At 44.3% G+C, this 25,830-nt stretch overlaps 1 protein-coding gene across 2 annotated transcripts in view; it reads left to right on the top strand.

Moving 5' to 3' along the window:
- The window catches only part of LOC144784031 (GTPase IMAP family member 4-like), a 250,762-nt gene that overhangs the window by 143,951 nt on the left and 80,981 nt on the right, over positions 1-25,830 (top strand). The window contains exon 4 of one of the 2 annotated variants that reach the window (XM_078662733.1): positions 18,922-18,988. The exons of the other annotated variant lie outside the window; for it this stretch is intronic. Coding sequence (XP_078518859.1) covers positions 18,922-18,988 — 67 coding nt within the window. The remainder of the gene's footprint in view (positions 1-18,921; positions 18,989-25,830) is intronic. 2 annotated transcript variants of the gene reach the window in all.

Here is a 25,830-nt window from a genome sequence, read left to right as displayed (position 1 = left end):
TTTAGTTACCTTACAGACTGTCCTCTTTTACGAATAGAATATCTAAAGCAATTTCACATTACCATAGCCTAATTCATACCTTTTCTAAATTCACTAAGATCCTGCACTATCTACAGCGAGTCTATCTACCACTCAATACAAATGACTAATTTTCACATATTATTCATCACCGCTCACACAGAAGAAATCATAGCACCTAATATATCTCTAGTGTCTTGTCCAGAACTACGTTTCACTCTTTTCAAACTATATTGATATTCATCATTAATTCATCCGCATGATAAACTCTAGGAAACACTAAAGCTAGAGGACATGAGCCAACCCCATTAGCAATCTTCGTACAAACATAATAAATTCACCTCAAAATAGGTTATATGGCAAGCAAATCATTTCCACTAAATGTATACGTTCTACTGCACAGTCTCTCTGACAAATTCTACCTTCTTCCCTTTGAAGTAGCTACACCTTACCTTATAAAACTCACCTCTCCTGCTCCATTCTCAATCTAGGATGTAAACCCAACAATCTAAATTGATCTTCTTCCTTTATGTCCTTCTTATGTTATATTGTCTAATGAAATTACACACTTCTCTACTTAAAAGATACCCATAAGTATGAACAGAACTATTATCATGCTTGTTTTGTGCAAGCACTCTCAAAAACCTATCATACTTAGCTTCTATATTATCTTCCCCAGCAGGCAAATCTATCAACAAAATAAAATCAGTCATTTAAGGAAAAGGAAGTTCATCTTGATTAAAAATTGCCACATACACACTACATGATAAAGAATATGAAATTGGTAATTGCACATAAATAGAACCCTCCACAGCAGATGTAGGCAGGTAGGAGCAATCGTAGCACCCACTAACCTTCAATATATCTACAGATTCCCAAACCATTTTAGTATATACATTATCTTTAAACGTGCTAACTATATGCTCTATATCCACTAGTACATCATGTTTCAACTCATCTCTTTTAATAGTAATCTCAACATTAACATTATTAACATGATCTAAAGCCTATCCCACAGGAGTCTAAGCAGAACAATCCTACTAAAAGTGCAAATATTATCATTAGTATTATAAACCCTACAATTTTACAGCATTTTCTGTAATCCATCTTCTATTGAGCATGTATTTTTTTCTTTTGGTCAGAAATCAAAAATCTACAAAACGTTTTCTTTAAAACAATAAACTTTTTCTTATTTTACTAATACAAGAAGTAAAACAAACATCAGAAATGAGCTTCTCAGTTTTTCTTTCAAAAGTTAATTTCATTAGTTCATTTTAAGTTCTCTTTCAGGCTTCAGTTTTCAGCTTTCAGCAACAAATCCCAGAAGATTTCACTTCAAAAGTCTCTTTATTCAGTTCACAGTGGTTCTTCTCCTGACTTGAATTCAGTCTCGGTTTCACTTCAAACTTGTACTGGCTTACTAAGGAATAGTCATCTACTATTTCATCTTGTCCTTCTTCTTCTTCCTCAGAAACTGTGGCTAAATATACCCATTCAAGTGGGGCATATGTTCCATTTCAAGCGCTTTTCCTTGTTGACCTTTTGGCAACTGGTGATTCACTCCCAATTGTTTCAGAATCTAATTGTCTCTCAAGTTTTACTTCTGGCTCACAGTGCTTTTTTATACAAGGTGTTTTCCTTGAAATATCGTCTGCTGCTCTTTCTCTCTAATGAACAGTCTTTGTTTCTGTATTCTCCAAACAACTTAGAATTTGCTCAGACTCAAACATTAACTTTGATCAACTATGTCCCTGTCTGCTCTGTGCACTGTAAACTACTTCTTTCCTGTAGGGGTCTTTGTAACTTTGATCTTCAGGTGCAACATTTCAGGTTTAGGATCAGAGACTGCTGTTAGCCGCCAGTTATGTTTTAGTTTTTTGCATTTTAACAGCTCTGTACTCTGGTCACTGTTTTGAAACTGGACTGCAGGAATTTCGGGTTCTTCATCAGAGCTTTCACTAACAGAAACTTCCCCGTTTCTGTTTAACATTGTCCTGACCAGTGTCAAAATCAAATTCTTCACCCTCTTTGTATTCATGCTGGAAACATAAGCTTGGCTTTGAGCTTGACTTTCTACGACAGACTCCGTGCTTTTTGCTTTTTTTCAGTGTAGCTGTTTAGTAAGATACTAATTTAACTCTCCCCTTTGTATTCAATTGTCAAAAAACCTATATCAAAAATGCATTTGTGGAAATTATGTGTTATGTGTTTTAAAATATTTAAGAAATGCTTTGATGAAGATTCTTTGACTTGAATAAAGATTTTTGAATGATGTATCAAAAATGCACCTTCTTCACAACAACACCAGAGGTCATGATGATCTCAGTAGATACGAATGCAAATGACAAAGTGTAAAACAGATATATATACATATTTTATAAAACGTTTGAGTGTAGCTGTTCAGTAATGTATTGGTTTAACTTTATTTTACCACACATTTATAAAACACATCTATTTTTAAAAAAACTTTTAACATTGGAACACACAAATAGAACATAACTATCAAACAAAGAAATTTTGCTGGTTTATACACTTTTAGAGCTAAATTGGTGAAGTGTAGCATATGTGAGAATACATTATCTCAGGCACAGCAAATACATATGCATGTGGTACATCAAGTATGTTGCAATACTTAAAAACATACCAGAAGATGAAACTTAACACTCCACAGGGAATAAAAATGAGAGGGTTCATCAGCCTTCAGACCTCCATTCCCTGCTCCTGATTGCAAAGTTACAGCTTAAGATGAGAGAAGATGCAGTGAAATATCACCAGAACTAAAGTGATTAGCTTGCTTCTGCATTGAGTATAACACTATCATAGCAATCTGTGGATGTAATTTTGCAGAATGTGAAAAACCATACTTGTTAACTTTATTTTTTTTTATTATTGCAGCAGTCAAGCACTTAATAGGATTTCATTATGACCATTAGGCAACTGAAACAATTTACAATGGTGAAGTGGAGAAGAGACTTCATAGATGCAACTTATGGCTGCTGATATTATAGTACCTCCGTTTAGTTTTTATCTGTAGAAACAGAATGCAGACCTGTAACGTTTTGTGCACTCCTTTACTCCTGTTAAAAAGAGTCTTTAATTTCTAACAATTTGCTGTCTAGAATACCCTTAATAGGCCAAATAATGTCTCAGAAACTCATAATTCATATACATTTCAACACAATACTACATTTTGTTGTCCTAAATTGTACTTAGAACTCCAGTTCTAGAAATAGCAGATATAAGATTGTTAACTTTTTTCATAGTCTTGATTTGAAGGACATTTATATGTCAATCAATCAATCAATCAATCAATCATAGTACTTGTAGAGCACGCTACATACCCGTGAGGGTCTCAAGGCGCTGAGGGGAGGGGGGTGCTGCTACTGCTCGAAGAGCTAGGTCTTGAGGAGTCTTCTGAAGGCGAGTAGGTCTTGGGTCAGCCGTATGTGGGTAGGGAGGGTTTTCCAGGTCTTGGCGGCGAGGTAGGAGAAGGATCTGTTGCCGGAGGTCGTTCGTTGGATGCGGGGGATAGCGGCGAGGGCGAGGCTGGCAGAGCGGAGCTGGCGGGTGGGAGTGTAGAAGCTGAGTCTGCTGTTCAGGTAGGCTGGTCCGGCGTTGTGGAGTGCTTTGTGTGCGTGGGTGAGGAGCTTGAAGGTGATCCTCTTGTCAACGGGGAGCCAGTGTAGGTCTCTCAGGTGGGGGGTGATGTGGCTGTGGCGGGGGACGTTGACGATCAGTCGGGCGGAGGTGTTTTGGATGCGTTGTAGTCGTCATAGGTGTTTGGCTGGGATTGCTGCGTAGAGTACGTTGCCGTAGTCCAGTCTGCTGCTGACGAGGGCCTGTGTCACCGTTCTTCTTGTTTCGATCGGGATCCACTTGTAGATCCTGCGGAGCATGTGGAGGGTGTTGTAGCAGGAGGAGGAGACGGGGTTGACCTGTTTTGACATGGAGAGGGAGGAGCCGAGGATGAATCCTAGGTTGCGTGCATGGTCGGTGGGTGTTGGTGCTGCTCCCAGTGTGGTCGGCCACCAGGAGTCGTCCCAGGCTGAGGGGGTGGGTCCGAGGATGAATACCTCCGTCTTGTCAGAGTTCAGCTTCAGACGGCTGCTCCTCATCCAGTCGGCGACGGTCTTCATTCCCTCGTGGAGGTTGTTTTTGGTGGTGTGTGGGTCCTTGCTGAGGGTGAGGATGAGCTGGCTGTCGTCGGCGTAAGAGTTGATGTTGAGGTTGTGATGGTGGGCCACTTGTGCGAGGGGGGCCATGTAGATGTTGAACAGTGTCGGGCTGAGGGATGAGCCCTGGGGGATGCCGCAGATGATTTCGGTGGCTTCGGATCGGAAGGGTGGGAGGCGGAGGCTCTGTGTTCTGCCAGAGAGGAAGGACGTGGTCCAGTCAAGGGCATTCTCTTGGATTCCGGCTTCTAAGAGGCGTGCCTTTAGAGTGCGATGGCAGATCGTGTCGAAGGCGGCCGAGGAGGATGAGGGCTGATGTTTCGCCGTTGTCTAGTTGGCGCCTGATGTCGTCTGTGGCGGCGATGAGGGCTGTCGCCGTGCTGTGGTTTTGTCTAAATCCGAACTGGGAAGGGTCCAAGATGTTGTCTTCCAGGTGTCCATTATCTCTGACATCTTTAACATACGGTGTAGTATGTAGAGGTTATATTAACTCCTTTTTTTTACTTTATTTTCTATATTTAAGAAATAAAACAAGTCATAGGAACATCATACACATAAGTATACATCCAAGTCAGAGAAAGAAAATTACATAGGAAAACAGTTGAAAAAATACTAAAACATTAAATCAAATAAACGATCAGTTACAAGACGCAATCGACAGGATACGAGAGACACAGCAAAAAAAACAATAAATAAATTCAATTTTACACCTCTCGGTACCGTAAAGAGATTTTCAAGGCTTAGACCATTCCTCAAGAGGGGCCCATATCTTAGAGGCTGCCTTCCGCCTTCTTCTCCCCTTAGTAAATACACTGAAGACTCCAAATTATACAAAGCTAGCATCTTAGCTCTCCAGTTCAAGAAGGTAGGAGCTTCTACACTTAGCCACTGAGACGTAATACAAAGCCGAATCATTGCCATCGCTATAAACAGGAAGGCGACAGTATGTCTAGAACTTTCAGCGGTCCCAGCACCCTCACACCCCATTATGACCATCTCTGGGGAGAACACAACCGGAATATAATATTAACTCCTTCATGAAATATGTTTGCTATAGTTCTGAAACTTCTTTATAAAATGGATATTTATCCAGCTACAAAGTTTGTAATTTCAGTTTCTAATTTAGAACCATCCACTCTGCATCACTGTAGCATGACTATGATATATTTCCCATGTTTATACCAACAACGTACACTTAAATTCTAATCTGCAGTTTGGGTATGTCATATCTTGATGGGCGATTTTGGTTAAATTTCAAAGGCCGCACCTTTACAATATATTTTTTTTAATTAGCTTTATTCGATATAAAATATCATCAAAGCAATTTTACAGAATAAAAAACAAGTACCATAATTAGGAAAGGGATAAATTAATAACAATGAAAAAATTGTGCAGTATAAAATTACATAAAAACAGTACTTAGCACATATTAAACGTTCAAAAATTGAGCAATTTAGCTAAAAACTTTAAAAGCCAGAATATGAACATTTTAAAAAGGGAATAATACCCAGACTGATCATAAAATAAGAACATTTCATTCAGAAGGTACTACTCAGCAAGGGAAACTTCGGACCCAAAGGATTGTGGTACGCCCATTGTTTAAATCTGGTGGTCCGGATAATGGAAGGAACCTGATTGGGCTGGCACGCCTTATCTACCATCCTTCTCCTTATCATCCAGGCTATGCCCAGGAACTTTGCCACTCCGCAAATCATCAGTGGAGATGAAGCATCAGTTCTTAAAATGCGGAGGGCTACACAGTGATTCATGGGGCCCAACATTTTGCAAACTGGTGTCAGCCATTTTAGTCTGGCACTTCTATAAGCCGGGCAGGCAAAAAGAAGATGGGCAATGGTCTCGTTATGGTAACTGCAACCTGGACAAGATGACGATGATAGGTTTGACCCCTTCCAGTTTGCTGTCACACTATTAACAAGAAGGGTCCCATGTCTCAACTTGATGTATAAGGTCCTGTCTCGCGGAGTCTGGATGAGATCAAGGTGTGGTTCCAGGGCACAAATAATTTTGCGATCGAAGAACCCCTTCGTCAGTTTTCCTATCTTAGGGTTTCTGAGCTCTTGAGACTGAACCCAGTCCCAATAGGCTCTTTTGAGATCATGCTTGGTAGGAGGGACTTGGGTAACCCAGGCTTCCTTGAACCCCAGGGAGAACAGAAGATGACGAAGGTCAACCAGCCACTTGATTCGTCCTCCACAATCGGCAAGTATTAATTCATCAAGGGCCGCCACGTAATTGGAGAGCTCCGGGGTGCACAAAATAACAGGGGGTGGAGTCGGGCAATGTCGTGTATGGAGCGTTTCCCCAAATCATAAAATAGTGATTTCAGCGGGGTAGATGGAGGCAGGGAAGTGAGGTCTCTCAGAAACTTGTTTTCAGATTTGGCAAGCTCACCTAAGTTTTCCGAACCCCAAAGTTTGGCCCCGTATAAGGCCGAAGGGAGCGCCTTCCCATCGTAAACCTTTAGGGCCGGGGCAACTAGCCTACTCACAGACTTGCGCTGTACCCTTACAATTGCCCCCGAAACCCGCTTCTGGTTCAGGAGCATTTTGGCTAAATGGAGACCCCACTTCATGGTGTTAGAGATGTTGATCCCCAGATAGTCAAAAGAATCCACGCAGTCCAAAGGGAAGCCATTCAAGGTGATGCCATTTCTGAAGCGTTTACTGGGATTGATTGCCATCAGCTTGGTTTTATCAGTATTGATTGTCAACCCCTGATTTTTACCGAAAAGGTGGAACCTGTTCAGAAGCCTCTGGAGCCCACCCGGTGACTTAGATAACAGAAGAGTATCGTCGGCGAACAAGAGGGTTGGTGTCTTCTCACCCGCCAGGGTGGGGGCATCTGCTGGTTCTTGCCCAAGATAGTCCACCACCCCGTTAATGAATAACGAAAACAGGGTGGGGGCCATCACACAGCTCTGCCGGACCCCCCTGTACACTGCGATTCTCTCTGTCACTTGTCCTTGGGTCCCCCATCTGATTTTGGCATAGTTTCCATCATGGAGGCACTTAACCATGTCAAGAACCTTCGGGCAGATACCCTGCTGATGAAGGGTCTGCCACAGTTTCTCGCAGGGGACCAGATCGAGGCTACCTTTCGCTAAGACCACTACTTTCCAATAGACCATAAAGAATCTAAAAACCTGGTCCATGGTTCCGACCTTCTGCCTAAACCCCGTTTGGAAATTGGACAGGATGCTATCGTCCTTTATCCATGCTCCGATTCTCGTAAGAAGGACCCTGCCAACCACCTTCTGCATAAGATCGATCAAACTGATCGGGCAATAGTTGGAAGGGTCCTCTCTACCCCCCTTCTTATAAATTGGAACCACCTCGGCTCCCTTCCAGGAGTCGGGCACTGGTGAACCCCCTGCTACGAGGTTGATTACCATCAGAATGAAGTGAGCCCAGGATTTGGGATCATGCAGGAATAAATCACCTGGGAGGCCATCTGGCCCCACAGCCTTCCCCGGGGCAATGTTATTTATTGCTTGCTCTACCTCAAAAAGTTCAAAAGAGCCCACGGGAGGGGAGTTTCTTGGTGTATTAGGAGAAGAAACACGGGCGGAAGTCGGTAGGCTGTCATCGCCCGTGTAAAGGGCAGAGAAATGTGTATGCCAACGGTTTTCTGTTATGTGGTTGGGGATTTACAATATGATAACGTCAAGTAGAAGAATTGTTCTGAATTATTTTCAGTGCTAGAGGTGAATTTACAATGTTCACAATTATGATCTAATTTATAACTTAAACCAGAAAGTTAGTTCATTGATATTCACATGCACTTCCTCTAATAGTCCTGGCATTACCATTAAAAACTCTTGAGCATCCTGCTCAAGAGTAATCCAGTACACTACTCTACCTTTAAGACCTTTATGCAGCTCTCTTGGTGGTATCTTGACCGTCTTTGGCCCCCAACAGATTATAGCCTGAATTGGAAGTATACTTTGGATAAGAATTTACTCGTCATAAACAGTTAAACCTTGAAGTTATTCTGGAATGGCAACCAATACTAACTTGTCATGCACAGCTCTAACAGGCATTTTATTATCAACTATTTTATTGTAACAGTCCCTACATATAACTTGCTGCATGTACAAGACAAAGTGTTCTTCTACAAATAAGTACACAGCCAACTTATCTCAGTTATCATTATTGTCATTTTCACTTTTTAAATACAAGTCAACAGTCTGTGTTTGAATCTTGTAGCAAGTGTGCCGAAGACATTTACAAACATACTCTATTTTTTTGGTGCACACTGTTACATTTTGTAATCTCTTCTTCAAAATTATCAACTATAATACCTGTGTCCTGTTCTGCAACTCCTCCAGTTATCAACTCTTCATTTTCTGTTGACTCCAGTTCTGGTCAAAGAAACGGAAATGCACATCATCACAAACCTTTTCTACCTCTACCACAGTACCATACAAAAGTGCTTTATTCATTTCCCCTAAACATAAAGGAGGAATTTTCACATAGTACAGCCTTCTAAATAAAGTTCACATTGTAGAGAGGTGTACGGCTTACATCCTGAAATGATGAAAGGTGCGTTGGCACACTTTCTTTGATAAACAAAGTAGTAAGTGTCCCTCCAAATGTGTATGCTTTCTAACCTTGTAAGGATCCAATTCTTGTACAGTACTTATTTTGTGTTTTAAACTTCACCTTGGAAAGATATGTAGAATCTTTCTTAGTATATCAATGGATTGCTGTTGAATACTACAAACACTACTACAATTCCATTTGTATACAGTGCCTGACTATGTCTTCCCTGTACCTCTTCTGCAATAACTTGTTCTACATTTACCGATAAAATCACCTCTTTCGCTCTAGGAGTGCCATTTTTCATTTTATAACATTGTCCTCTTTCATCAATATCGTCAACTAATGTATTATCCTGGAGATAGCTTTCTTCATTTAAAAAGGGCTCTTTAGTAGAAGGATGTACCCATTCTCCACTAAAACCTGTACAATATTTGGTTCTATTGACTAATCTCTTCCTCTAGTTTTGTCTCCTCATGTACAACTCAATTTTGTCAAGAGTCTTCATTCTATTTATATCCAAAATCTAAAAAGCTTCCTCTTCCAGCAAAAGCCTTATTAAGTACTCTCTCAGCTTATTCTTTCTGTTTCAGTGCCTCTCTCCTTCTTCTATACTTCTTCATAATTCTCAGTAAAATTACTACCTTTCTACAATGAAAAATCCTGGCTCTGATTTCCTTAAACTGTTTCTATCTCCTGGTTAATGTTTGTCCGTCTTTTTTACATTGTTTCCTTTTCCAGTAATATAGATACTGTCCACTCTTATTCTTTCTCATAGTTTGGTTTTTATTTTCATTATATTGTAATCTTTGCTGGTGTCCATGTATATTTTTAGAAATTACTTTGTCCTCTTACCAGTAGCTCTTTTTTTTCACAACTTTATCTAAATGTTCCCCCTTCTCTGTCTCAGTCCTGCAACAATACTGTATTTGCTTCTGTTGCTTTTCCTCTGGACTTTTGTAGGCATTATAACTGTCTGTATTTAAGTAGATATTTTTCTGTAAAACAAATAAGTATATTTACATTTTTACTCTAGCCAACGAACCAACTACTTTACTACTGACTTACACTTAATACAAAAACAGTTTTAAATCTACAGATGAACCTAGCTACAGGGCTGGCTTTAGCGCTGTGGGGCCCAGTGCAACAATCTGTTTTCAGTGTCCCCCATGACCTCTTCCTCGAATACCCTCACTACCGCTGGGCAAAAGTGCCCATTTTCTCTCCGTAGCCCCTTTCTCAAATACAGTTTGTTTGTTTTAATCCTTTTAGCAACATTAGCGATATATACTAAAAGATTGAGGGGAAAAACATAATGTCCTAACTATTTTATGCAGTGTGCATGCAGCTCTTTGATGACAGTTCGTAACAGTCATGGTTCTGTATTAGGGATGTATCTTATGTACTGCGGTAACACAAGGATCTCTGTGACAAAATCAGAAAGCCACTCAGTCTCGATACAAAATACAGATTTGTGATCTGAAAGTATGTGTTCTTTGCAGTAGGCATATTAACCCTCTGCACAACTTTATGCCACCAGACAAAACTCGTATCTCTCTCTCCAACAGGAACATTATCCACTAGAGTTATCTTGACATTTTTATTGTTGCTTGAAAGCTGTATGCACAAGGAATTCTACAGAATGTGTTTTGAAATCGTAAGTTTTGCTAAGCACAGCACTCCTCTATGGTCACTGCCCCCTCCCCATGTCAGTGCCCATTGCAGCTGCACCAGTCTCACTGCCCTAAAGCCAGTCCTGCCTAGCTATATAACTACATGCACTTACTTCAATATACCAAACCCAAAGCAAACCACAAAACTTTCTTTCTTAGTTACCTTCTAACATTATGGCACCCTCTCCTACAACACAGCTGCACCACATCTCAGTTCTCACTTATCCATGTTGAAAGACCAGTTCATCCCTTCTGTAGTAAATTTTAAAATGAACATCAACCAAAGTGTAGACAAACATACAGTGTCTCAACACTGTAAATCCATGTATGTATATGCAATTTCTGCTTCCACTTTTTTAAGGTCTGTTTCTAGCATCTGCAGGGTATTAAGTATATCCCTAAGGACTCCGGAACCTTTAGCTATGCAGTACCCCCTGATTGTTATATAAATGCCTTCCAAGTGGTCTCGACACTATTCACTGAGTCTTTATTGCGCTTAAAAAAATCAGTTATCTCCTTCCGAAGCTCTTCCTGGAACACTGTGTCAAGTAAACTAGAGGGATGGAGTCACCACGGGCTGCAAGGTGTATTGAAATCAGCAGAAGAGAGCATCAATACCACCGGCGCATGATCTGAGTACGTTCTAGCTAGATTCCTCACTGCCTTTATTGCAGGGGCCATCCCTCTGGACACTAAGTAATAGTCTAATCGTGCCCATGTCTGCACCTGTGCCGTGAAATGCGTGCCCTCCTGTGCATTTGGATGTATGTGTCGCCAGGCATCGGTCAACTGGTAGGTGGAGATAATGTCTCTCAGTATTGCCTGCGCCTTGGTGTAATGGTGCGGTAAGGGGTGCGATCTGTCTAATCCGAGGCAATAAGTCACATTAAAGTCGCCTCCCCAAACAACGTGGGAGGAGTCTATCTCAAATATCTTAGCCCACAGTGTATCAAAATACCCCGGTGTGTCTGTGCTCGGTCCATAACAGCATGCCGACGTGACGGTTATAGTGCCTAGGCGGCCACACGCTAGACAATACCTGCCCTATAAATCCCAGTAGGTTCCCTCCATCTGAAAGGGGACCTGTTTTTTCATCAGTTTCGCAGTTCCCCGTGCATACGTGGAATAAGAGGAGAAAATTAATAAATATTTATAAGAAACATAGTGGAGTTGAAAATCATCCAAACAGATGGGGTTAGTAGTTGGGGGGCGCTAGAGTGCGCGCAAACAGAATGGCCGCACCGATGTGAAGCTCCTGCTGCCTGGAACCCAAATCCTGCATTTATCCTGGTCCAAATGTGCATAAAAATTGCTAAAATTGGGCACGATACAGCGCTAACCTGTCTCTCCACTCAGTGAGAAAGTCAGAACGTTTTAAAGTTGTCAGCCGGAGCAGCAGGCGACGAGAGGTGGGACCGCACTGGCCGCTGGAACGGAGGGTGGTCGCGAGGTGGCAGCCACGTCCAGGAAAGGCCGAGGCCTCACACGTGGATGCTGGGCTGCAAGACCTGTGAGCAGCTGAAAAAGAGCGCGCAAGTCCTGTGAGTGGCGGACGACTGCTGAGACCCGTCAAGCAAAGAAGGAGGGAGCTGCGCAGAGATACGAGGCAGCACGGCAGCCGGGTTGGCTGTTAGCGTACTGCGAGACGAAGCGGGCTGGTGGAGAAGCAAGGCCATAATTACGGAGACGAAGGGCAGGATCGCTGTGGACCTGCCACGAAGGCCCCCCCCGAGGTGAGCAGCAACAAGCGGGAGCACTGGCGTCGGCTGTCGGAAGCAGGCGCCGAGGGCACTACACCACGGGGGAGTGCAGAGAAGGGGAGAGAGCACAGTAACGGTGGGGATCAGCACAACCAAAGTGGACCTGCAGTCGGGACCCGCAGGGTCGGGCTGAAAGAAATAGCCCGTAACGTGGACAAACCCAGGTCAGGCGGCTGGCAGAGGGAGAACATAAATTAAACACTGTGGCACACAGAGGCAGAAACTGGACATTGTACCCCCGGGAGCCAGAGGGAGAGAGCTGCAGGGCATTGGACTATACGGTGGAAGAGAGGAGAAGAGAGGCATCTCATTTACGCGGCAAAGGCGGAGGCCCTAGGAAATAGATAGCGTATTGCGCCAGATGGAGGTGCAAACAAGCAGACAAGTCTAGGCCTCACGACACCTGAGAGAAAGGTCGCCGCCACGTGAAAGTGCCCTTCTTTCTCTCTTTTTATGTCACCATACAATCCCATTTATTAAGCTATTCCAACTATGTGGGTCTGGGCCTCATCATCATGGTTTTTGCTCAACAAATCTAACTTCCTAACATTAAGGCGACCCTCTAATGGAAATTGCAAAACTCCATCTTGAGCAGTGTATTTCCATGTACAAGTACAGTCACCAATCTTGTTCATCATCTCATAGGTTGGCTTTTCTTCTGCTGGTAATTTCTGACCCTCCCTAGATACAACAGTAACCCTAGAATTCACCAACAAACGTACTATTGTTTTCAACTAACTTTCGTTCAAAACAAACTCAAAAATCACTCCGAAAACAGAAGAAACATAAATGCCTCACAGCTTTGTCAAGGGTCAAGCACAGCTTTTTCAGTAACCAACCAATCAGAGCGCTGTTCTGTGATGACGTTTCACCAATCCCAGCTCTGCTCCCTGGCTGAGCAGCTGATCACGGCACGACGTATTTGTGAACAGAAAACAATCATTAAACCTTTTTAAAACCTAATAACTGAATAACCCCCTTGTTTGTTTACCCTAGAAAGAAAGGAACAGTCAGTAAATCAAGTAAAACAATTCAATCACAAACCATGAAACTTCAGATATGAGTACAAAAGTCAAAATCAAGAACAGAAAACCAAGGAATTGTCTACAAACTACTTCACTCACGCTAAGCAGACTCCCATCCAGGGGTGATCTACTTTGGTCAGCGCACTTGCTCCTGTGCACTCATGAGCAAGAATCACCAACTCAAATTAAACATGCAGCCTCGAAAAAAGAAACTGGTTATTTCAGAGTCCTTATCAATGTGCAAGTAATGTACACATCACAATTACAGAATCCAATAACCAAACCAACCAATAAACCAGTAGAACCTTGAATGCATTTACAAATATGAATACTGCATCAGCACAATAGTGACCAATCCACCAACTGAACCCACAATCCTCATCGCATAGCAAAACAACCCATAACAGAAGCAAACATCCATCTCATAAACTCATACTTCCATGCACACTCACAAACTCAATTCTCCCTAGTCATAACTACACTCCAAATTGTTCAGGAATGCATAGCCAGTCACTTCTTAGGAAGTTCTAGTGCTGTAAATTTTGGCAGAGTTCCAAAACTCCTTTCTTCCATTGGACCAGGCATCAAATCATGGAAAATCTTTTCGGAACAGCTACTAAAAAGAAAGTGGTCTTACACAATCATCCTGAACTACTACGTTTGTGGCTGCCAAACCCCAATATTCCACCGAACCCCAATATTTCAATCAACCCAAAATGTACCTCTGATGGCTTGGCTCTAATACTCTTGATCCAGTGATAGGAGTCCCCATCCTCCACGACATCAGGCCTAATAAAACTAGCAGATTAAATCAAATAGTGACTGAGATCACCCAAAAACTAATTTCTAGAACAATAAAAAGTTTTAAAACAATTATTACAAAAATATTCAGTACAGAGGAAATGCTGTAGAGGGGTCCAGGAGGATGAGTTCCACCTTGTCTTCCCTGTCCAGAATATTCCAGATGTCATCTGTTGCAGCAATATGGGCAGTTTCTATGCTTTGATTCCACCCGAAACCAGATTGAGTGGAGGGAAGCAGTTGGTGGTCAATGAGGTATTCAGTGAGGTGTTTGTTGACTATTTTCTGTAAAAACCTTTGCAGGGAATGGTAGCAGGGAGATAAGTCTGAAGTTGGCGAGCATTGGAGGGTACGTGGATGGTTTCTTCAGCAATGGAAGACAGTTATGTCTTTCCAAGCCGCTGGGAAGGTCACAGACGAGGTGGTGGTATTCAGATTGGATGTGTCCATAGCTCTGATGCGGTTGGGGCAGGGGCCTCGGACTTCGTGTAAGCAGCAGTTTTCTCTAGAGTGATGATGGGACATGTGGTTAGGATCGCTTTTTTGGATAAGATCGGGAGTTTTTTGGTGAAATCTGCCTGTTCCAATTATTGGTTGAAGTTGCTATAAATGGCTGTGATTTTGCTGCTGAAGAATTGATGGAGATTGTTGAAGAGGTCCTGCAAGGAAATGATCATTTTGGGGGTGGCGTCTGGTGAGATGAAATGCATCACACCGGTGAAGATTCCTTTTCTACTATTGGTGCTGGTATTGATGGAGTCTGCCAGTGCAGTGCTTTTTTTGATCTGGATCATTTGGTGGTAGCTTCTTGCTCCTGTCTGTTTTGTCCTTGATCATTCTCCATTTGTGTTCTAGTAGTTTGCAGTGGCATTTCATCAGACTGAATTCCTCTGTGTCCCAACTGGAGTGGGGTGTAAATCTTGTTTTATTGCTGTGTTGGAGGCAAGCCAGGGAGTCAGCGCAGGAGGCGATCCATTTGTGGAAATTCTTGATAGCTTTGGAAAGGTTGTTACTATGCTCAGGTCAGTTGTTGAGAGCATTCTGTCATCCCCTGCCAATGATTCTTTTCCAGTTGCGGTGGCCTGGTCTGGTGGTGGTGCATGTGTGTTAGACTGGGACCGGGGTGCTGAGTGTGACAATGGCGTGTTCTGTCCAGGACACTAGAGTGGAGTTGTTGACACTAATGTTATTGAAGCTGGTGAAAATAGACTCCAGGAAGTATTCAATGGCATTGGTAGGTCCCTTTCCTCGATTGGTGTGGCCCAGGCATATGAGGTTATTCATGAGTACATTTGAGTTGGGGTTAGATTGGTTTTCCAGGTGGAAGTTCAGGTCTCCAGGTAGGATGTATTTGCTAGCGTCAAGAGTGAGTGGTGCGAAGAAGTCTGTGATGGTGCTGGTGACGTTAGTGAGTGTTCCTAGTGGTCTGTAGACGAGAGTGCCAATCGGAGTGAAATTGGTTGTGACATGGATCTTGAATGACAGGTGGTCCATGTTGGAGGATGACATGCCCGTGGAGGTGCTCTAGCTGATGGTGTTCTTATATTTGATGATGCCTTCAGGTCTGTGAAGTCTGTTTTGCCTGAGGATCTTGTATCCGGGAGTGATGGCGGTGGCGATGGCAGCTGACGATGAAGGGTTTGATCCAGATTTCATAAGGAAAAGTTAGTCCGGCTATTGACATGCAAAAGGTCTGTGATCTCTGTGTTGTGTTTGGTGAGGTAGCAGGCATTGAGAAGGTCTGCATGAAATTGTTGGGTGTGTAAGTGCAAGAAAACTTGCAGGAAGTGCAGTAAAACACTCCCTCTGTGTTGTGTGGGGTAGCAAGGTAGCAGCATGTAGAGTAGTGCTCTGGTTGAGGGCATGAAGGGTTGCAGCAGGGTAGCGGTGGGAGGGCAGAGGACCAGGGTTCCTTGAAATAGGGATGGCCCAGGTGCTGGGGCACAGACAGGCTTGACTTTGGTGTTCTCACTTTGTGCATACAATGCTCATTCACGCTGCGACCAGCATTAAGTAAGTTCTGAGGGAGAGGAATCATTTCATTGCCTGTTCAGATAGTTGATGGGAAATCCATTGATGTCACTTCCTGCGCAGATGCATGATGGTATGATGGTAAATCCAGTGATGTAACTTCCTGTTCTGATTGACACGTCTCATCCAAATCTGGAGGATGGACTAAATTTTCATGCATATCTTAATTTATGGGCCTGTGCAATTTGAGACAATAATGTGATGTTCTTGTCCGTCAATTGAATTTGCTTGTCCAATAATAATGTACTCTATTTTTGTAGATCAAATCTGTCTGTCATTTACTTGCCAAATATATGCTGACTGCTTGGACCAGGACTGGTCCAGTCCCTGTACGAACTTTTTGAGTTCCCCGACTGGATCGGTCTCTGTTTAATAAATCATGTACATTGAATGAAGCTGTAACATTCTCAATAAAAATGACACATGCTAAAGTCTTAACGGTTTATTCAAAGATTATAAGAGCAGAAACATATAAACTGGAGCATCAATCATGTCAATATAACATCACATAAATCATGGATGCATTGATACTGCAGAATATCCAGCATAGATTCACCTTCTAAAAGTAGGAAAAGGGGAACTGCACAACCGTGAAAAAGCAGGTCCTTTTATAGGACTTTAGACAAAGGATTTCAAATATTCACTACACAAGTACTTTGTTCCCATCATATGCACCAATGGGTAACAAGTGAGAAGAAGCATTTCTCTACAGAGTACGTTTGAAGATTATTACATAATACTATTTAATTCGGTTTAGATGTTCAGAGTCTGTTCAGGTGTCATGACTTGACACATAGTAGGTATTTCAGCCTGGGAAAACCAGGTTGTCCTTCATTAGGTACATTGTGTTCAGTGTGACTGGTAAAATCTCAGTCTTTCTGTGTAGACCTCACAATTCTTTATTACAGCTGGGCAAAAAACACCGGCAGTGATCACGCTGTGCATTACATTACATTCAAGATGGAAGAAAGTATGAAATTGGCATATGTTAGCATAGGCTTGATTCCGCATACAATGAACACTACAATTCAGAAGAACAGATCCCACAGAGCGTTCCCTCTGTGTTGTTTGGGTTGGCAAGGCAGCAGCATGGGGAGTAGCGGACATAGTTGAGGTGGCAGGTGACTTGCCTTTTGCACTCCCGCTGTTTTACGCACCCTGCATATTCATGCTGTGGCCACCATTATGTAGGTCGTGGGGGAAGGAGTGATGTCACTTATTGTGCAGATGGATGATGGGAAATTCATTGATGACACTTCCTATGCAGATTGACACCTCTCATTCAAATTTGGAGGATCCCCTGCATATCGAAATATGTTTATGGGACTGTACAATTTGAGACAATTATGTGAACTTCTTTTCCGTCAATTGAATTGGCTTGTCTGATAATAATTAACTCAATTATTATAGATCAACTATCTCTGAGGCTGATTGATCCCGTCAGGGAACCCTATTTCTTTGTATTTGATTGTGCCCAGGTTCTGCTAGGGTTATACAGGCTTCACCTGTGATCATATGATCCGTGTTCTTTGGAAGTTTGTACTTTAACTGTCTATGGTGTATCCCTACTTTACAAAGTAAGTTCTCACTGAAGCAGCTTGTAATAAAAGCTCTTGCATTGTCTGTTCAGTACTAGTAGATAAGCAAGTACTTCTTTTGCATTTGGTCTGTCTCATTGATTGTTGAGGTGTGTGTGGTCCTGTAAATTATGAAAATCTGTGAGTCAGAGGAACAATGAATGGATGCTTTCGTCAATGCACTCCCTCATCCATCATCAATGCACCTAATTACTCTTAACCACGTGCTTAGTCACACATCCTTGCACCTATGCTTCATTTATCCATCCGTTAAATTGCATTCACCCACTCATCTATACAAATTATCAGAATACTGCATACAAATGAAAAACACCAATCAATAAAAGAGGCATTTTAAGTTATAAGACAGACCTACAGGTTTTTTTTCCAGTGCTTAAACATCTCATACAACAGGCCCCAATGATCCTGGAAAACACACGCAAAGTCCACTCACACGTCACGAGGCTCTTCCTTTTAACTGTCCTAGTACATTGGAGAAAGCCCACCAAGCTGAAGCAGCGACAACCTCAGTGCTCGACGTCTTAGTCGCGGGAAGGACATCTGTTAACTTTACTCCACTTCAATGCTCTGTACTTTGAGAAAGGAGTCCTTCTGTCAATTCACATATTTCAGCAGGATTGACATAGTCCATATTCAGAAAGCCATTAAGGGGCCTTGTATTAACATTTCTATGTAGACATAGCCATTTGCTTGCCTAAACTGGACATATATACATAATTTTCAAACTCCTCACATGAAGTTCAGTACAGACACTTGCACAGCATTTGATGTAGGAAGATGTATAAACACACATCCAATAAATATATGAAAAAATGACAGAACCTCCGTTTTACCAAGGCTCGCTTAGGGTCTCACGCTGTAGTAAGAATTCCAGGTGGGCAGACGAACCCCAACTAATCAACAGCGCGAGCCTGAGGATACCTCCTCAATGATGTTTACATCCCACACCTTTGATAACTGAGTCTCCCTAACCCTCCCCTGGCCAGGAGGAGGGCAGCATAAGGAAGAGAAAAGCGAGAACCCAGTAACACATTTCACACTTCATCCACAAACCATCACTTTTGTCCTCTTTTTAAAACGACAGCATTACCGCCTGGGAAACCCTTGCGACTTCAAATTAAAACATATCCTTTTACACCAACATCGTTGTTAATTAACTCTGCTGTGCCCAGAGAGCAATGTATATGTCACAAAAGTATAATAGGGTTCACCAAATCCTGTGCATGTTTTCATTATGTGTCACACTCACCACAAAGCTTCACGTTTACTGTTTACTTTTTTCAGACATTCGATAAGAGTGACAGTTCAACAAATGGTGATGAAAGCGGAAGTTCTAGGCCACTTTCACGTGGTAAGAAAATATTATGCACGATGATGCCTTTCTTTATAAATTGAATATTTCGAGGAAAGATTTTCATATAATTTGTCTGAAATTATTACCTGTTGATTTTCTTTTACAGTTTTAATTTGTTATGGATTTAGTTTGTAATCGCATCATTACAGCCCGATGAAATCAAATATTAGTCTCACCACCACAATAGCATACATATTTAGCAAAAAAATATAAAACATTACAGCACTAGTGATTTCACCTGTTTGAGATTATTCCGAAAGTGTCTTATACTCTCCTGTCATGCGCGGCCGGAACAGGTCACAGCGGTGGGTGGTGGTGCGGGTAGGGGCAGGGCCGGACTGGGGACCAAAACCGGCCCTGGCAAAGTGCTGGGCCGGCCCCCCTCCCCCCGGGGGGTTGTGGGTGCCGCCAAGCTCTTTGCCAGGGCCTGTTTTCGGACGATTTTGTTACAGGGCCGATTTTGCAGCTATGCTGCAAAAACGGCCCTGTAACAAAACCGGCCCCCCACCCGTGCGGCGCACCGGGGATTGCCCAGTGCCCGCTACGGCCAGTCCGGGCCTGGTAGGGGGTGGGCGTTGTTGGGGAAACTGGACAGATGACAACTAGGGAAAGCGATGCAACGAGCGCAAGGTAAGTGGTTTCATTTTTATTTTACTTTCCCTATCTGGTCGTGTGTCCATTTCTCCCCCTACTGCCCCACCGCACCACCGCACCACTGCCCCACCACTGTTACCGTGCCTGCCGCGCCTGCCTTTTGCATATATTTCAGCAGGATAGATATAGGCCATATTCAGACTGCCATTGGGCATCCTTGTATTAACATTTTGACATCACCGTTTGCTTGCCTAAATTGGACATATACACATAATTTTCAAACTCCTCACGCACACATAGAAAGCCTCACTCAATATTGTCCCAACATACCTCAACAACCGCATGAACGCTCACAAACCTACCAGACACCTATGCTAAGCAAGCCTAAAACTTTCTACACCCCCTCGCATACACAGGACCAGATCTGATAGTCCTGCCTTCTCCTACCTTGCTTCTAAAGCCTGGAATGACCTGCCCCTGCACATCAGTGCCGCATTCCCAGTTCTTGAAATCCACAAGAAACTGAAGACCTGGCTCTTCAGCTAGTCCCTACCTTGGCTTAGCCCATACAGCTCCTGCTTCAGTGCTACTTTACCCTCCTGGGTGACTTCTGTGCTATACAAATAAACTCTACTTTTTTCTTTTCTTTTCTTTTTTTACTCCTTTATTTATTTGTTTCTTTCTTTTGTTCTCTCTTGCCCAATTCTTTCTATCCCTTCTATCCCTTCATAGTGCCCTCTTTCTTTCTTTCTTTCTTTCTTTCTTTCTTTCTTTCTTTCTTTCTTTCTTTCTTTCTTTCTTTCTTTCCTCTTTCTGATTTCCTATATTTGAGACTCACTCCTTTACCCTTATTTTGATAGTTCTATTTATCTGTCTATGTCGCTGTTCTTGGCTCCTTTTGCCAGCCATTGCCCTAATTTTTCTGCACTTTGATGGTGTTCCCTTCCAGTGATATTTGTGAGCTTTTTGTGGGATGATACGTGAGGGTCTACGAATAACTAATTGCAATTTTAAAGAGACCCTGCTTACCGGTTACTTGTATTCAGAGCCAATCTCTGCAATAGATGATAGAGTAGGGGTTCACAACAAAACTTTAATGAGCCCATGCATGCAAGCTGGACTTGTTGTTTAAAGAGTACTGCAGTATATGATGGTTCGTGAATAGATTATTGGTTAATGATATGATCCATGCCACGCCACTGGTAACCAGACAAAATAATTTGCTATCAGACAGAAACTACTTCCAAGAAACTGCTTTTCCCCTTGGAGTTTTCCCAGCTCGTAATTCTTGAATTTAAAATATGACTACATAGGAAGTACTTCCAGGAAATAGCTGTTTCCCTTGAATCATGAGTCCGCCTGTAGCTCATATGATGTAAACACAACCACAAAGGAAGTACCTGTTCTGCTGTAACTTTATTTCACTCCACGCAGAGCCAAGATTCAATAATGTAAAATGATACTAAACAGAAGCAACAGTCAAGAAAGAGCTTTTTCTCTTTGAACTTGAATCTTCTTTGCATATGTCCGATGTAAGGAACGCCATTATATGTTAATTAAGAGTAAAAACGTGTTAGTATTTCAGCTCCTCTGAACTATATGCATTGCTGTCAGTTGGAAAAGAGCAATGTTCCCCTGCAAACTCCTCCGCTGATTTGGATATTGTGGCACAGAAGGAGAATCAATAACAACTTGAGGAAATTAATTGGGACTACAGTGCAAAGGGTCAAGTGTTGAAAGACAAGTGCACTACCGGAGATACCTCTTGGGTCCCTATATGTCACAGTCAATGTCCTTCAGAAGTTGAAAGAAGCAAACATCATGCAGGGGGAATTATATACCACCAGACCGCCCTGCCACTCACCCAGCTTCCCCGGGCTCAGAAGAAGGACTGAGACACCGACGGTAAGGGCGGGGTCTCCTGCATAACCTGAGTCTGTGCCAGGTGAGGTGAGGCCATTACCTCCTCGTCCTGTCTTCCTCGCCACAGTAATTACCCATGAGCCTTCGGCTCCACACAGAACTCCAAGTCTAAAAAACAGTGCTCTAGTCTCCCCTCCCTCCTCCAAGATGGCCCCCAGTGGCTCCAGCCAATCCCATAAAGGGATACATAGACAGCAACACGACCTGTTCTTTTTTTCTGCACTTCTCCGAGTGCTGTGTTTTCCCTGCTGGTCAGGTGAGTGGGGCTGGGTTCATGTTTTAGCAGTTCCCCTTGTCCTTTGGTATCTAGTTGGGGGAAGGTAGTGTTTGATTCCTTTGTGCACTTTGTGTTCGTTTTTTTTTCATTCCATGTGCTTCTTTATGGTTATGTTTTGTTTCCCCCATCTACTGCCTAGGTGCCTCGTGTCCTGCTTCAGCGGACTTTCGTGGCTTTCTATTTTCGGCTGGGTTTGTTCAGTTTTGGGCGGGATGCCTTGTGTCCTGTTTGCCGTTTTGTTTCCCTCCCTTTCCCGGCCGCGCGTCCTGCTGAGCAGACATTGCGCGACCGGGTGCGTGATCTATGGGAGCCGGAGGCTTCTTTTCATTTCCCCTTACCTTTTGCAGGTCTTAGCGTCGGCATGGTTTGCTGCCTCTTCGTGTCTCTGCTGAGCTGGGGACGCGTTCGGGGTTTGACTCGGCTCGGCGCACTGCGGTCTGTGCCTATTTTTTCTTATGGGTGCGCGCGGCTCTAGCGGCTGCTTTAGTGCCTTCGGCTTGGTTCGAGGTGGGGTTTGTTCGGTTGCTTAGCAACCTCTGGTCCTACTTTTACCGGGCTGTTCTGCTTTTTGCCTGTGTTTGTTTTTACACTCATCCACGTGGCTGGCTGTCATGGATGTTTCCTCTGGTCTTGGTGCTCCGGATTCTTTGGGCGTAGCTTCTGGTTCTGGGGTGCAACTTCCTTCTATGGAAGTATTGCAGCAGATGATCAATTCTGCTGTGTCTGCTGCATTGCACGGTCAGGTGCCTGTCCCTCCTGCAAAAAAGACGAGGGTTGATGGCGCTGCTGCTGCTGCTGATTCTGAGAATGAGGAGGAGGTTGATGTCAGGGGTCGCTTTGTGCAGGGTGCCGACCTGAAGGAGGTGCTGGGTCACATTCGCGAAAACTTGGTGTTTCCTGCTTCTGTTGTGTCTCTGGAGGACGATCTGTTTTCGCAATATCATCGTCCTGAACCTGATTCTTTGCCTCTCCATTCTTCTGTAATGAAGGTCCTGGAGAATGAATGGAAAGATGTGGACAGAGGTTCCTTTCCTCGATTTTTGTGTAAGAGATACCCGCTGCAGGATTTTGCGGTAATATACCCTGCCTCTGTGAAGGTTGACTCTTTATTGGCCAGCATGTCTTCGCATGGGACTGTTGTTTCGGAAGATTCTTCTCCTTCTGACCCGGTTGACCGTAAAGTGGATAGTGCTGTGAAACGCACTTTTGCGGCGGCAAATTTTTCTATCAGGGCTGCGGCCTATTCGTCTTACACTATCCAGTCCTTGCTCAAGGATTTTCAGTCTCTGTCGGAGTTATTGGACCAGGGGGAGGATGTTTCTTCTACCCTGGCGGTGATGGTGCAACAGGTTTGTCTGCTGTCGGATGTCTCCTTTGATTCACTAGGGGCGGCTGCTTCTGCGGCCGGGTCCTCTGTGGCTGCAAGGCGTCAGTTATGGCTCCATTCGTGGAAGGCTGATGCTGCTCAGAAGAGCTTGCTTATGAAGATCCCTTTCTCTGGTGTTAAGCTTTTTGGTTCACCTCTGGACGAGATGGTGAAGAAGACGGCGGAGGACCGTAAACTGCTTGCTCCTGAACGTCCTGGCAGGTTCCGTGCCTTTGGTTCAGAGAGGTCTTTTGGTCCTTCTAGGAGGGGTCGGGCTGGTCTGCCCTTTCGTGGTAGGGGGCGTGGCCGGGGTGCTCCTTCCTTTGATAAATCCCGGTTCTCCGACGCTTCTACCTCCTCCGCTTCTGCTTCCAAGTCATGACTGGATCGCTCCTGGTATAGGTCCGGTTGGGGGTCGCCTCGCTTGCTTCATGGACTCTTGGCGGGAGACTGTGTCGGACCAATGGGTGCTTCAGGTGATTTCGGAGGTTTTGCGCATTGGATTTGCCCGGACACCCCCAGACTCTTTCAGGGCCACTCCTTGTCCCAGAGATCCTGTGAAAAAGTTGGCGCTTTTGGAAGGCGTAGCATCCCTGGTGGTCAAGAGGGCGGTCATTCCTGTGCCCAGCGATCAGTTGGGGAAAGGGGTGTATTCCATACTTTTCCTGGTGTCCAAGCGCACCGGGGATCTTCGTTCTGTGATGGACCTGAAGTGGGTCAACACTTTCATCCCTCACCAACGGTTCAAAATGGTTTCGCTTCCGTTGATCCTTCCTTTGGTGTCTCCGGACGATTTCCTTGCATCAATAGACTTGAAGGATGCTTACCTACATGTTCCTGTTCATCCGGACTTTCAAAGGTTTCTCCGGTTTTGCGTACAGGGTCATCATTACCAGTTCCAGGTATTGCCTTTTGGACTCTGCTCTGCTCCCAGGATCTTTACTGAGATTCTGGCTCCTCTTATTGGACATTTGCATGGGGAGGGCATTTGTGTTTTTCCGTATCTGGACGACATTTTAATTTCTGCTTCTTCTCTTCCTAAGGCGGAGTTGCATGTCCAGAAAGTGTGCCATGTCCTGGAGCGTCATGGGTTCCTCGTGAATGTGCCAAAGTCCTCCCTGGTTCCTGCGCAAGAATTGACTTTCATTGGGGCTCTGTTCACGACTCATTTGGGGATGGTGTTCCTGCCCCCTCCCCGAATTCTGTCCCTGATGTCTGAAGTTCGTGCCCTGTTGTTGGGGCATTCTCATCCTGTGAGCTTGTGGTTGAGGGTTCAGGGTCTGATGTCGGCATCGTTGTTGACGGTGCCGTGGGCTCGCCTCCACATGTACCCGGTGGTGTCCCACATTTTGTCGCATTGGGACCCCTGTTCCCTCGATATGGGTGTTCTGGTTCCTATGTCGGAGGGTGTTCGGGTGGTCCTGAGTTGGTGGTTGGACGAGGGTCATCTGTCCAAGGGCCGCCCCTTCCTGATTGTTCCCAACCGCGTGGTCACTACCGATGCCAGCCTGCTGGGGTGGGGTGCTACTCTGGGGGATTCGATGACTCAGGGGGTATGGCCTCAGTCGGTTTTGTCATGTTCCTCCTACTACAAGGAGCTGAAGGCCGTCCTTCTGGGTCTGTTGGACTTCTCAGGTCTTGTTCAGGGTCACCACATGCAGATCCGGACGGACAATCAGGTTGTGATGTCTTATGTGAACCATCAAGGGGGGTGCAGGGTTCGCTCCCTCAGTTGCCTGGCCCGTCGGATTGGTTCTTGGGCGGAGGTGCATCTGGAGTCCCTGTCTGCCATTTACCTGCCTGGTGCGGAGAACACTGTGGCGGATTGTCTGAGCCGGGTGTTTCCTTCCATGGGGTCCTTGTCCCTCACGAAGGGGATGTTCAGGAGGTTGCAGGTGATGTTTGGCTGTCCGATTGTGGACCTGTTTGCCTCCCGGGACAATGCCCAGATCCGATGCTTTTGCACGATTACGACTTGCCAGGATGCCTGGAGAGTGGACGCACTTTCGTTCCTTTGGCCGAAGGGTCTGTTGTATGCGTTTCCCCCTGTTCCCCTGCTTCCTGCTGTGTTACAGAAGATCAGGAGGGAGGGGTCTTTTGTGCTTCTGGTTGCTCCTTGTTGGAAGCGTCGCCCTTGGTATCCCCTACTGTTGGAATTGGCTGTGTCTCCGGGGTGGGCCTTGCCGTTCATGCCATATCCTCTGATGGGTCCTCTTCTTCCTCTGCCTGTGTTCCGTTCCCTGGGTCTGCGGGCCTGGCTCTTGAGAGGGATTCTCTGATACGTGGGGGTTGTTCTGTGACTGTGGCTGGGGTCATTCAACAGTCCCGGCGACCTTCTACGCTTAAGTCCTACGCCAAGCACTGGGATAATTTTGCTTCTTGGTGTGTCGGGCGTGAGCTGTCATTGGATTCTTTGGATCGACTCGCATTCTGGATTTTCTGAATGATGGATTTGTGTTGGGCTTGGCCATTTCGGCTCTTCGGGCTCAATGGGCCGCCATTCGGGCGTTTCATGTCCTTCCTTTGGTTTCTATTTCTCCATTGGTTGCTAGACTTTTTAAGTCTCTTTCTTTCCAACGCCCCCGTCCTATCATGTGTCCTCCTCCTTGGGACCTTCCTTTGGTTTTGCGTTCCTTGCAGTTGGCTCCTTTCGAACCTTTGGAGTCTGTGGACTTGAAG

Source organism: Lissotriton helveticus, chromosome 10 (assembly GCF_964261635.1).
Source record: "Lissotriton helveticus chromosome 10, aLisHel1.1, whole genome shotgun sequence".
NCBI lineage: Eukaryota > Metazoa > Chordata > Amphibia > Caudata > Salamandridae > Lissotriton > Lissotriton helveticus.
This window is presented reverse-complemented; position numbering and strand designations above follow the sequence as displayed.